At 36.9% G+C, this 13,605-nt stretch overlaps 1 protein-coding gene across 2 annotated transcripts; it reads right to left on the bottom strand.

Annotated features, from left to right (window-relative positions):
* Window positions 1–3,228: 3,228 nt before the first annotated feature.
* Window positions 3,229–13,328, bottom strand: ppp1r8a (protein phosphatase 1, regulatory subunit 8a). Of its 2 annotated transcripts, XM_056264833.1 has the most exons (8): window positions 13,247–13,302; window positions 12,662–12,722; window positions 12,236–12,272; window positions 11,853–12,006; window positions 11,547–11,764; window positions 7,394–7,538; window positions 5,685–5,749; window positions 3,229–3,895 (listed from the first exon to the last, which is right to left on the bottom strand). In XM_056264833.1, the coding sequence occupies exons 5-8, from the start codon at window positions 11,691–11,693 to the stop codon at window positions 3,530–3,532; spliced, it is 723 nt and encodes a 240-aa protein (XP_056120808.1). In that variant the 5' UTR covers window positions 11,694–11,764; window positions 11,853–12,006; window positions 12,236–12,272; window positions 12,662–12,722; window positions 13,247–13,302; the 3' UTR covers window positions 3,229–3,529. The 2 variants fall into 2 exon arrangements, with proteins under 2 accessions (XP_056120808.1, XP_056120807.1); XM_056264832.1 differs by lacking the exon at window positions 12,236–12,272 and having other exon boundaries at window positions 13,247–13,328.
* Window positions 13,329–13,605: the final 277 nt, after the last annotated feature.

Genomic DNA, 13,605 nt, shown 5'->3' with positions numbered 1-13,605 from the left:
TCATAAAATGGTGGTCACGGGTTAACAGCGAGAATGGAAAGGGAAAAAAAACGAAGAGAAAAAAACCCCCAGCACGAATTATAGAGAGGAAAGAAACAGAGGGGAGTTCATAGGGTCGTATATCATTAAGCAATTGAGAAAGTTAATTAGGCAGCTCTGATAATTATTGCCATGGCAACCTGAGCGCACTCATGCACATTTGATTAATGAGGTGCCATTTATCCGCGCCAGTGAGACAGTACAGTCATAGAGGAGCGCGCGAGACCCCTAGCGGGACACAAATGACACTCTGCCGAAACAATGACAGGGCAGCTGAGACCTTGAACGCGGGAACTAAGAGCGAAATTGTGTGCGAATTTAGCAATAAAAGAAATACGATATCCTTGCATATGAAGAACCTAAATGCTAATTAGAGTGCATAGGAATCTTTTTTTCATTAATTATATTCTTCTTCTTTTTTAATGTGTGTTAATATTAAAGGAAAATTGCAGTTTGAATGAATGGATTTATTTGGTCAAAAACCCGAAAAGATCTTTCCTATTTACAGCTCTTTCTCACATCTTGGCATTGGCTGTATGCATTTGTGTGTTGAATGTGAAGCCCATAGACAGCTTTGTCACACATTACCCTCTAGTGGACAAACTTCATTACTTATCCTCTCTACATTGAAGCTTTTGTGGATTTCAAACAATGGAAAACTGTTCATCACTCATAATTCATAAATGTCATCCCGCAGAGTGTCAAATTACTCAATAATTGCAAAAATTGCCAAGTAGGCTATTTAATACCTGGAAGCTTGTTAAAGTCTGCAATTAAATTCTCTAAGTGATCAGAGGTTTATGATTTTTGATCAGGTGGGAAAAAAATCCCAGATATTTCTACAATCAGATTAGAGATTTCTAATCAGAATATACAGACCCGGTTTGACTTGGGACAGTTTTCTACACCACCCATACCCATGATTGTACAATGTTGGGGAATTTCTTAAAGGTGCTATAGCCTCTAGATTTTCATGTATTAACTGTTTTTTTTTTTTGTTTTTTTTATTGCCAATAAGTGAACAGCTTGTAACGAAAAAAAAAAGAAAAAAAAAAAGACCTTCCTCGACTTCCTAGGTTGTCTATAAATACGTTTTTGCCTAGAAAATCAAAAGTATGTGCATGAGCTCCTGAGAACCTCTTTCATTCACATGAAACACATGCTTATACAATGTTCAGGATAATGCCGAAAGAGCCATTCTGTAACCTACTGTAATGTTGTGTCATGCAAAGAAAGGAATTAATTCAACTATAGCCATATCTATAGATATCAAATATACAGTAACTATCATTTTAATTTCCTAATCTGTCGTCATGACGCCAGTAAACCGCAGAGCTTGTGTAAGCATATCCACATCGCTATCAGATGCTTTCTTGACTGCTGCTTTCTTTTAAAGGAATAATTCACCCAAAAAATGAAATGATGTCATCATTTAGGCTACTCACCCTCAACTTGTTCCAAACCGGTATGCGTTTCTTTCTTCTGCTGAACACAAAAGAAGTAGGCTATATGGGTGAACAAGCAGTTGATGGGCCCCATTGACTTCCAGAAAAAAAATACTATGGAAGTCAATGGGGCCCATCAACTCTTTGGTTACCAACATTCTTCGAAATATCTTCTTTTGTGCTCATGTTTGGATCAACTTGAGGGTGAGTAAATGATGACAGATTTAACATTTTTGGGTGAACTATCCCTTTAACGGCCACGGGGCCGGTTGCATAAACTAGTTTGTCATCAATTGTTTTTTTTTAACGCTGTTCATAACTTTTATTTTCAAGTCAGTTACTTAAAAATGTAGATTGGTCTAATTTGATATCAAAAGGTAAGACTGATTACCCAATGGCTAACTGTTATTTGGTCATACTAGACGACAAGAGTTTCTGAATTCTGCATAGAGGCCCTTGAAGAAGAAAAAACAAAAAACAAAAAAAAACACCTATTATCAATGCACAGCATGCTAAGGGCAAGGAATACTGTTTATTAGACAAACAATCCAACAATAACAGGAATTCCTTTCATCTTTTCATGTTTAGTCTTTTTCATCTGTGCTTTTCACTCAAGTCCATCACATTCAGATATAAAAAATATATATAAAAACGTTAAACAAAACAGTTCACATTACAAGGCAACTCCCAGCGTTTAGACAAAAATCGTTCTGTTCTTTGTCAGTTTGATGTTGAGTTTGTATTTCTCTCTATAAGCCAATGTATACACAGCCTCAGTATTCTGAACCATTTCATAAAAAAATGTTTGTAATACAATCTGCCTCATTATAACAGTGAAATAGATTTAACACTTTGCTCAAACGGACAGACTTAATTCCTAGCTTAACATTTTAATGTAACATTTGGTTTGTACTTCAAATACGTAATATGAAAACGTCTTTTTAATAACAAACTTACATGAAAGTTCAGTAGCAAATTCTGTGGCACGTTTGCGCAGGGAATAAGCTCGGCTTTTTTTTTCTTTTTTTTTTAAAGAAGCAAAATCTATGTATTAAATACATGTTGTCGTTAAAACGCAGTGATACTCATATCTACTGAATCTGGTCCAAGCTTTCCTACTGAAGTCGGTCATCATTTATCTCAGGAAAGCCTGAAACAATCAACCTGTGAGTTTGGAATAAATTAGATTTCTTTAAATGTTTTTGAAAGAAATGTATAATGCTCACACTAAATTTAATTAATCAAATACACTAAACGTAGTTATAATTGTTATAATATTTCACAGTACTGTTACTATTTTCAATGTATTTTTGATCAAATAAATACAGCCTTGGTAAGAGACTTCTTTCAAAAGAAATTAAAAAAACGTAATCGTTCCAAACTTTTTACTGGTTGTGTTGTACATTGACATGTTGGCCAGGTAAACCTCATGAAGCCTTATAAAAAAAAAAAATAAAAAAAAAATAAAAAAAATTTAAGGCTTCCGGGTTATTAGATTTAGCATGAAGTAAATGAAATTAAAACCATTACGATTTTTTGGCATTATAACATTTCATAATTAAACATTTTCTCCAAACATCCTCACAAATGTGTTTATACATCATGGTAGTTTTTGTTGTACTTCCATTTTGATAAATTATATACAATTAAATAATTTCAGACATGATGATTTTAATTAAAATGTTATTCTGAAGAAAATGTCATAATGCAAAAAAAAAAACGGATTTAAGCTTCATTTTTATGCAATACGGAATTTTTTTCCTTCCAATTGTGGGGTGGAATTATAACTAAATATTTCTTTGTGATATCCCCTCTCCCCGACAGATACAATCAGAGTTTATAGTGTCAACTTCAGACGCCACACCACGAGTAACCCTCATAGTACGCTCAACCGCTCACAGGTAGAATTATGTATTTGAAGTATGTATCAGAAATGTTGCAAGTATAAAGTTTGGAACCAATAACTTCAAATGAACTCCAAGATGTAATCTTCGAATCTGTCATATGTTGGTTGTGTTTATCCCGTTGTGTAGCGAAACGGCATGTTAAATCAGCAGGGAGGGGGTGGGCTTTTTGCCAGGCCACGCCTCCTTGGCATATTTTTTCTTGCGAGGCTCGTTGAGTGGCTCGGCCGAATAGGGTCCAGGAGCAGGGGTGGGGTTCAACATAGCGGGAGGCTGCACTGTTGTGGGTGAGAGATCCACCTCTGGCGCGGGGTTGGGGAAGGGCAGAGGCATCCCACCCATGATGGCAGATGCCCCTCCTCCCTGACCTCCGCCCCCTTGTCCGCCTGCCTCGTGACTGGTGGGCGGCAGGTCGCCGTAGAGCCCAGCACTGAGGGGGAAGTTCTGTAACCGACGTGCTACGCTTTCGTCCAATCCCAGCGTGCTGTGGCTTTCCAGTTTCTTTTTCTGTGGTACAGAAAAAAAAAAATTCTTTAAAGGGGTGGTTGATTATGATTTCACTTTTTTAACTTTAGTTAGTGTGTAATGTTGCTGTTTGAGCATAAACAACATCTGCAAAGTTACGGCGCTCAAAGGAAAGGGAGATATTTTCTTTTACAGAAAACGCTTTTTAAGAACTACAACAGACGGCTGGTAGGGACTACACAAGCTTCTTCATTGGTTAGTGACATCACTGTAGACTTGGAATTATTATTTGATTCACGGGGGACCAGACACCAGTTATCTTGCCAAGAAAAATCTTTATTCTTATATGTCAGGAGAGAAACTCTGAGAAGATGTTACACTCATGCCAGGTCTATGCGTTTCCGTGTTTCTCCTTCCTCTCACCCGGTCATGCCTCTATGTTTCTCTGCTGTAGTACAGTAAGATTGGGCTTAAATACACAACTGAGCGACTTTCAACTTCCTTGTAAGGTAGCAAAACAAGTTGCTTATGCTTAAAATGAAATGTATATGCACATGGTACAATCCACTTTCCATATTAAGAAACTATTTCTCAGTGTATACATTAGTGGTATACAAATGGTACATTTGCATCAGTTGAAACATTCATTTTCTTGCAAAGTGCATACCAACTTACACATTTGAAGTATATTCATCATTGGAACTCTCTGCTAAGTGAACATTACATTTTACTCATACCTTCAAGCAAAATACATAATCCTCCCAGCTACCCTCCTTGTGTCTAAAATATGTTCCTTAAACACATCTGTCCATGCAATCTATAGTCTAACTCATGCATTTTAAACTTCATAAGATAATACAACTTATTATGAATACTAAATAAAGAATAATAATACAGATACATAATATTAAATAATGAAATTATATTAAAAGATGAAATTTTAGTCTTCAATCACTAACCCTAAAATTTACATAAACCCCACCCCCGGGAACACGATTTATAGATTATCATGACAGAATATGCTAATCGATGACTAGAAGAAAGTTAACTCCACATTAGGTTTTTTTTTTTTAAAGTTTTATAGGTTGACTATGTAACAACTGTCCAGGGACTACAGATGAAAAATAGTCTCTTGGCTAATTCTGGTGCATTTGCATTTATGCTTATTAATGTGCATTGTCCCTGCTAAATTAAACTGTTTATTAATAATAACATCAGCTACATAAATTCATCAACTAACCATTCTGAAATGTCCTGTTTCTTCTTGAGTCTCTCCATCTTTGTATAATGAACATATAATGCTAAACGTTTTTGAAATATTCAGTGCGTGTCTGTGTGAGGTAATCGGAGCTGCTAAAACACATGAGCTCTTGAAGCATTTAATGAATCTCATTTGCATTTAAAGGGACACACACAAAAACGGCGCGTTTTTGCTCACCTTTAAAAAGCCACAATTTTAACATGCTATAAAAAATATCTGTGGGGTATATACACACTCTGGGGGCATCAGAGACTTATTTTACATCTTGTCAAAAGGGCATTATAGGACCCCTTTAACAGCCCTAAGTAGCATGAAAAGAAAAGAAGCTATTGCAAAGAAAGACAAAGACCTAAAGGCATCCAAGGTCAGGGTGTCTTTACATTAGGAGTCAGATATGACGAGTCAGACTATGAGGAAGCCTTTTAGAAGCCATTACTCCCGCATTATGCAATTTCCTGATTGTGAGCCATGCAACAAACAACATAAATTGAATTGAGAGAACGGCTGTTCGCAAATCCATTCAAATCAATGATGGCAAGCTAAAACAACGACGCAAACCAATGATTGTACCTTAATAGGAACAACAGCTGTCTGCACCATGTTTCTGAAGCGTCCTACAGATGGGTCCACATCCTCTGTGGAAAGAGAAGAGCTTTTTAACAAAAGTCCCAACATGAACAAAGAATGAGAAAAGAGAGCATATAAAGACTAAGTCATTCCAAAAACAAAATTGAGATTAAAGTCAAAACATTACGAGAATAAAGTCGTAATATTTTGAGAATAAAGTCGAAATTACGAGTCTCCCATAGAAGTTTTCAACAAAAGGAAATTCTACAGGTGCTAATCTACCAACATGGCATTACCATTTGCCTTAGGATTTTACTAAATATACTGCGCCGTAATAGACTTTACAGGCAAAAAAAAAAAAAAACCTTTTCAGACTGGATGTGGCCAGCTTTATATCTGAGGAAATCACGGGATCCGGCCAAATGATTGGATACAAAATGATTCACTCAAAATGTATCCAGAAAGGATTTACAGTGAAGAGGGAGACAGTACGGTTACTGTTAAGTATTCTCGACCCAGGTGGCGTTGCCTATAGACGAGCATGAAGACTCCGCCGGACGAGGTACCAAATCCCGTGATTTCCTCAGATATAAAGCTGGCTCCCTCCATCCAGTCTGAAAAGTGTTTTCGCCTGTAAAGTCTATTCCGGCGCAGTATATTTAGTAAAAACCTAAGACAAATGGTAATGCCATGTTGGTCAAGTCACCTTCATTTATATAGAGCTGTTAACAATAAAGATTGTTTCAGGGTTTTTTGAGGTAGATTAGCAGCACCTGTAGAATTCCCTTTTGTTGAAAGCCCAGATAAAAGTAAAAAGCTACTATTTTGTTTAGATCCATGCCCGAGGCAGTTCGAATTCACAAGCGCATTTCTTTACTAAAAAAAAGAAAGAAAAAAAAACCTTCTACGAAAGACTGTATTCTCGTAATTTTGACTTTATTCTCAAAATATTACGACTTTATTCTCGTAATGTTTCGACTTTGATCTCAAAATATTTTGACTTTATTCTCGAAATGCTATTTGTATTCCTGTCATTTTAGAATCCCCCCCCCCCCCCCCCCACGATGTGGTTCAAGTCTTCCCTAGTGATGGACAGTAATTACTGTAGCAGTGTACGGGTCAATCTGTTTATCATATAAACAAATCTTGTCTCTTCAGAAAATTTGGACTAACCCGCTCAGTTCATATGGATGAGTTTTATGATCTCTTTATAAACTTTTTGAAGCATCAAAGTGGTAGTTGCGTAGACTGTCAATGGAGGTACAGAATTCTCTCAGATTTTATAAAAAAAATCTTAATTTGTGTTCCGATGATGTACTGGAGTCTTTCAGGTTTGGAACGACATTGAGTGTGAGTAAATAATGTCATTTTTTTTGGGTGAACTAACCCTTTAAATCGGTTTGCTAATCTTGTTTGTGAACATTTGTGAATTGGACCAATCTGATTGCATCTGTTCTTGAGCCAACAACTCAAATGATCAGGTCGGAGTGAGTCTCCAGTTAACAATTCATTGAATTCACATCAGACTAAAAATGAATAACCCTATATAGTAATAAAATAATGATCCAATTCTTTTCTAAAATTATAAATGTCTTTAATGTCACTTCTTATTGAATAAAAGTATTAATTCTTTTCCTAAATCTTACTGAGCCCAAACTTTTGAACAGCAATCTACATTTATATTTACATTCTATGAGAAGTTGCATGTGTACCTGGGTTTATGATCTCCTCTTCTTCACTAAAAGACACTCTTGAGCTTCTCCTTTTCCTCTTGGGTCTCTGGATCTCCAGGTTTCCTTCCTCGATGGTGAGTGTAGAAATGCGTTTGTTATGAGCCGTGTTGAATTCAGTCAGGTTCTGGGGGGGAAAAACATTCAGAAAACTAGGAATTAACCAAATGAAACTCCAGTGACACTTCTATATTTTGCATCAAGCGTGTTACAAGTAAGCACATTTAACATGCAATGACAATATCTGATTAAACTGACACACTGTTTGATTTTCATTTGCATGAATGTATCTGCAACATCAGTATAGACATGTTGTACTTTGAATTTACAATTCATACATTAGACCTGCATGATTCTGAATACACTGAGAATAACAATTTTCTTTTTAAATAGAAATCACGATTCTGAATAGACAACTAAACAAAACATTATATTTAAAATACTTTCCCCGCTATTGACGGAATTTTCCATCTTTCTGTGTTTTCACTGTCATCTGGTAGGGGGTGCTATTACACATCTTCAGAAAGAGTACCGGATCTCATGATCAAAACACGTGCGAGGAAGATGCAGAAACAAGCGATATCATATGTAATTATATGCATATGTAAAATAACGCATAAATCAACATTAAACAGCATATAAATCAAAGACGAGCTACAGGATTGTGCAAGCATTAGGGGTGTTGATGGATTCGATCTATGTTTTGTTCATCATTCTGAATATGATCCAGATATATTCTTTGACAAAAAAAGTGATTTTCGCAGTTTTTGTTCAAAATGTTGCTTTTATTTAGGAATCTTACCCACATTCAAGTGTTGATAAAAAAAAGAATGCATGAAGTTAGAATAAAACTTTTTTTTATTTTTCGTTTAAGAGCAGAAAGTCTGTTCTTTCTTTTGTCTGTTCAGATATTCATACAACAAAATATTATTGGCCTGAGGGTTTTGAAATTTTGGTGAAAATGGTTAAAATGCTGGCAACTTTTTTTTTTAATCGAATGACAAATACATTTTTTTAACAGTCACTTTTCGCCACCTACTGGTGTATCAATATAATTAGCGTCAAGTTACTTTGAAAAGGTGATTTTCTTTATTTTGATCGCTACCATAGACATCAGTGTTTATATACAAACTATAAACTTTATTCTAGTATTTCTGCAATAATATCAATTATTGTAAAAGACAGAAATAACAATACTGTGTTTTGAAGCCGTTTCATATCTATACATGATGACATCTGCTCTCTCTGGCCCAGCGGCAGAACCAACGCAGATCTGAACGTTCTCTGTGATCGTACTTGTCAAAGGTTTAATAGACAAATCATTGACATTTAGGAATAAGATCGCATGGGTGTTTGAATCGAGATTGCAATCCTTTAATGATTAAATGTGCAGCTCTAACATACATATACAAATATATAAGAGTCGAAGATTCCCACACACTTGATAAATTAATTTGGGATTACGCATTTTAACAAGAACGCACTCCATATTCATTGACTATTAAAATTGTAATTATAATGGAAATAACATTTTCAAAAGTTCTTGAAACCCTGAAAGTGACATAAGATGTTTCAACCACAGTGAACAGCACACTTTTCACTAGATGATTTGACTGTGAAAAGAATGAATCATACTAGAATGATTGGGGTGAAACGCAGGCCATATATTTAATACCTGCAAACTCTGGAAAGGCAACAAAGGTAACATTTTTCTTCAAAAAAATTGCTTAGAATCAGCAATTTTGGAAAATCCATCCTTCGGATGAGACGTTAAACCGAGGTCCTGACTCCCTGTGGTCATTAAAAATCCCATGGCACTTCTCATAAAGAGTAGGGGTGTAAATTCCCTCCACTGGCCCTTGCCAATCATGGCCTCCTAATAATCCCCATCCACTGAATTGGCTCTATCACTCTCTCTCCACCTATAGCTGGTGTGTGGTGAGCGCACTGGCGCCGTTGTACTGTGGCTGCCGTCGCATCATCCATGCGGATGCTGCACACTGGTGGTGGTTGAGGAGAGACCACATGATTGGATGTACAGCGCTTTGGGTGTACAGTAGTACATATGAAAGCGCTATATAAATGCTTCATTCATTCATTTAAAATTCTGATATTAGAACTAAATGTTTTTAGGTAGCAACATTGTTTTGAAAACCAGTCTATGGTAACATCCTAAATTTCACCGAAAGTTTGCAGGTGTGATATTTATTTAACTAAATGGCAGCATTTGCGATTTAATAATACTATAGAAGCTTGTTTCCGCCAAGGCATTTAAAAAAAACTAAAAGTAATTGTTACTTTTTATCTCACAATTCTGACTTTTTCTCCGACCTGAGTCGTACATAATCAAGTCAGAAGTTGACCTATGAGATATCAACTCGCGATTCCATGAAATAATGTCAGAATGTTCTTTTTTTCTAGTAATTGTGTTTTTTCTCTCACAATTCTGACATTATTTCTTCCAAATGTGAGGTGATATCTCACAATTCAGACTTTTTTACTGATATGAACTCACAATTCTGTTTTTTCACAATTGCGAGTTTATAACGGAAACAAGCTTCCCCAGCTACCCTGGTGCATTTTCATTTACCTTACATAAAAGTGAACGCTGCATGATAGAAAACAGGATACGGGTCAATATATTGTTTTTTTTTTTAAATCAATTTGCTACTATTAAGTATAGCAGAGTGAATGACACTTGGGTTCAAGGAATGTGCATCGCATGAAAGCGGCTTTCTGCTGCTTGCAAACAGACTCTTTTAATGAGACAGCAGACTATGAGGCATTCATTTGCTGCTCTGATTGCACTCACTATGCACAAATACACTGCACAGTGCACACTCACTCTCGCTCGCATCCAAGGTAAATCATCAGCACTTTTAACAGAAGCATTTTGCTCAGTCATGGGAATACTGGGTAATTGCCGGATGTCGCTAAGGATTGTGGGATTTGTTTGTTTGATTTGTTAGTTTGTTCGATACCTCATGCATTTAATGGGCTCATTGGGCTGACCTGCATAGGTTACTATTTACATTGTTTTTAGGGGCCCAAGGACCGAAGGTACTGATAATCTCCTCCTCCTTCCTGTATTCTGCCAATAGGGGGTGCTATAATAAGGCAATTTACATTTTGGATCAAAACTTTTGAACCATATGGGTTAGAAACAAATTTATATTTTAATTATTCCTCGAGTCATGTCTTCCGCCTATTTCCGTCGTCATCGGCTAAAATCCATGTGCAGGTTACTTTACTTCCTTAAAGGTCCCGTTCTTCGCGATTCCATTTTTCAAACTTTAATTAGTGTGTAATGTTGCTGTTAGAGCATAAATAATACCTGTAAAATTATAAAGCTCAAAGTTCAATGCCTAGCGAGATATTTTATTTAACAGAAGTCCCCTTTCAAAGCATACAGCAAACGGCCGGTTTGGACTACATCCCTCTACTTCCTTTTTTAATGACGTAACTAGAACAGTTTTTTGACCCATCTCCGCCCGCAGGTATACACAAAAAAAGGGGGCGTGGTCTTGTTGCGCTCCCACGGAGAAGCACTTCAGCTGCGCATGCATCTCCAATTTATGGTAAGAGGCGTGACCTTTCCGGGCAACGTGCGATAAGCTGCTGTCGAATCACAACACAGGAACCGCTGGCACAATCAGAACTCGTTACGTATTTCTGAAGGAGGGACTTCATAGAACAAGCAAGTCATCAGGCCGTTTTTTGGACAGTGAAAACAGCGGTATACAGATAAGTAAATTGTGTGAAAAATACTATGTTTTTTTACACGCGAAACATGAACATGTTATATTGCACACTGTAAACACAATCAAAGCTTCAAAAAAACATGAAGAATGGGACCTTTAACAAGTATGCGCCTGAGTTCGAGTTGCATTCACATTCATGCGAACCGGGCCACAGTTCCACTGCAACCGAACACAGACCACCTCCTACAGGTGGTTTCGGATTCGGTACCCCGGTGCGCTCCTGGTGTGAGTTTTACCCGTTTTTCATGCCCCGTTTCAAACTAAAGTGCCAGTGTGAAAGCACCCAAAAAGTAATTAATAACAGTCTGACCACTAAAGAGCATCATTTACCATGATGTCAGCTGTATGTGACTCATTCACACAGACACACACACCTCCAGCTCTGTCTCTTCCTCTGGCAGTCCCAGCAATCCCTTCAGCTCCTCATCCTCCACTCCTTTACTGTCTCCTGCAGCCGAGCTGCTCTGTGTCTGAGGCTTCTCTCTCAGCGTGTACACTCGTGTGGACGCCCCAAACGACATGGTCGAGTCGATGGGCACCTGCTGAGGTTTGTTGGGCTCAAGGCGAATTCTGCCCAGAAATGTGCCATGGGCTAAAAAGGATAAATCAAGATAAGATGAAAACTAAACAATTCTGTTGATAGTTTGTTACATTTGTGTCTTCTGCAGAGCTGCACTCACTGCTGTCTAGGTCGATGAGAAAGACCCTCTTAAGGTGTCTGTGGTAGACCAGTGCAGCATGGACACGCGAGCATGACTGGTGGTCTATCGTAAAATCACATTGGTCTGGGTTCCTCCCAAACAGATAGAACTTCTTCTCATCAATAATCAACTTCTGCAGATGACAAGAAGGATGTATAGTCTGGGTTATTAAGACATATAAGAATATGACACCAACAATATTCAAATGAGTTTGACACAAAAGTATTAATACCGTTATTATGGGGTCAACGTTCATTTATCTTCAAATAAAAGTTCAAATTGATAGTACAGCCAATTTCAGAGAGGGCTGATAGTTAACCCAAAAATGTATATAAAAAAAAAATCTGTCATCATTTACTCACCTTCTTGTCATTCCAAACCAGATTTATTTATTTTCTTCTGTGGAACACAAAATAAGATATTTTGAAGCATGTTGGTAACCAAACAGTTTTCTCAAAATGTCTTCTTTTATGTTTCACAGAAGAAAAGTGCGTTATATACAGTTTTGAAGCAACAACATGAAGGAGTAAATGATGACAGAATTTTCATTTTTGGAAGAACTAAACTTTTAAGCAGAAGTTTAACACAATTTTCACCAATGAATTTCCATGACTTTTTTCAAAAGTGTGTGACTACTACACATTTCCATGCTTGTTGGAACCTTGCATATTTTCCAAAACTTACTAAATCAGCAGAATACATATTTATAATGTGGAAACAAGCCCACCACGTCAAAGTTCAAGGGTCACAATAATAATTTCCATACTACTCAGTTAACACAGACTTACCTCTACTAATTTGTCTCCTTTAACCACGTCCAGATGGAGTCCAGGTGGAGGTTTTCCTGCCCTGGGGTTAAATTTAATTTAATAAACAATCAATGGGACAAAATTCATTCATTCTCTAATCTCTTAGAACTTTCATATTAACAGTTTAATTTATATATGCTCTATGCACAAATGCATGAGTGAATTCATTTGTAAGATTGATGTACTATATATCTTAATAAATTATAATATTAAAGTAGAATAAAGGCAGATTAGTCTGCATGCTTGATGCGACCTATGAACTTTATTCAACACTAAACACCAGAATCGCCATTGCATCATTAGATCACATCCCTGTATTTATATACCATAAATAAGACATAAAAGAGAGTTCAAATATTTTAATAGGCTATATTTTAATGCATTCATGCTGAGTGGTTTGATATGCTGCTGTGTATTGAGTTACTGTCCGCGCCTGTTTGATCATAGTGAGTTGCATTGTTTTTATTTATGCAGTCATAATTTACTCATCCGCTCCACAAACATGCATGCATGCATGTTTTTATGTTAATTGCAATAATTATGTAATTTAGTTTCTCATCTCACCATGACGGGCAGTCAAAGGCAGCTGTGTTTATGCTTGCATTCACCGCCATTTTGCACAGTCGCGGGGAATACTGGGTAATGACCGGCTGTCGCTAAGGATTGTGGGATTTGTAGTTCGTTCGATACCTCATGCAGTTAATGGGCTCATTGTGCTGACCTGCATAGGTTACCGATCGATTCCATCGTTTTTAGGGGCCCAAGCACCGAAGGTACTGATAATCGTCTTCTCCTTCCTGTATTCTGTCAGTAGGTGGCGCTATAATACGCATTTTACATTTTGGATCATAACTTTGGAACCATAAGGGCTAGAAACAAAATTTTTACAGCTAGAATCCTTGAGCCATACCTCCTATTTTATT

The sequence above is a fragment of the Rhinichthys klamathensis genome, unplaced genomic scaffold (genome assembly GCF_029890125.1).
Source record: "Rhinichthys klamathensis goyatoka isolate OS25496 unplaced genomic scaffold, OSU_Roscu_1.1 h1tg000225l_1, whole genome shotgun sequence".
NCBI classification, from domain to species: domain Eukaryota; kingdom Metazoa; phylum Chordata; class Actinopteri; order Cypriniformes; family Leuciscidae; genus Rhinichthys; species Rhinichthys klamathensis.
The sequence above is the reverse complement of the archived record's forward strand: the minus strand, read 5'-3'. Positions and strand labels throughout refer to the sequence as shown.

What these genes read in the sequence shown, in the direction of transcription:
- ppp1r8a (XM_056264832.1), bottom strand. Translation starts at nt 13,296, where the DNA reads ATGGCGGTGAATGCAAGCATAAACACAGCTGCCTTTGACTGCCCGTCA. An exon ending in GCCTTTGACTGCCCGTCATG is followed by an intron (nt 12,723 to 13,246) that starts GTGAGATGAGAA and finishes ATTTAACCCCAG; the next exon opens with GGCAGGAAAACCTCCACCTG. An exon ending in AGAGGAGATCATAAACCCAG is followed by an intron (nt 5,750 to 7,393) that starts GTACACATGCAA and finishes CTCTTTCCACAG; the next exon opens with AGGATGTGGACCCATCTGTA.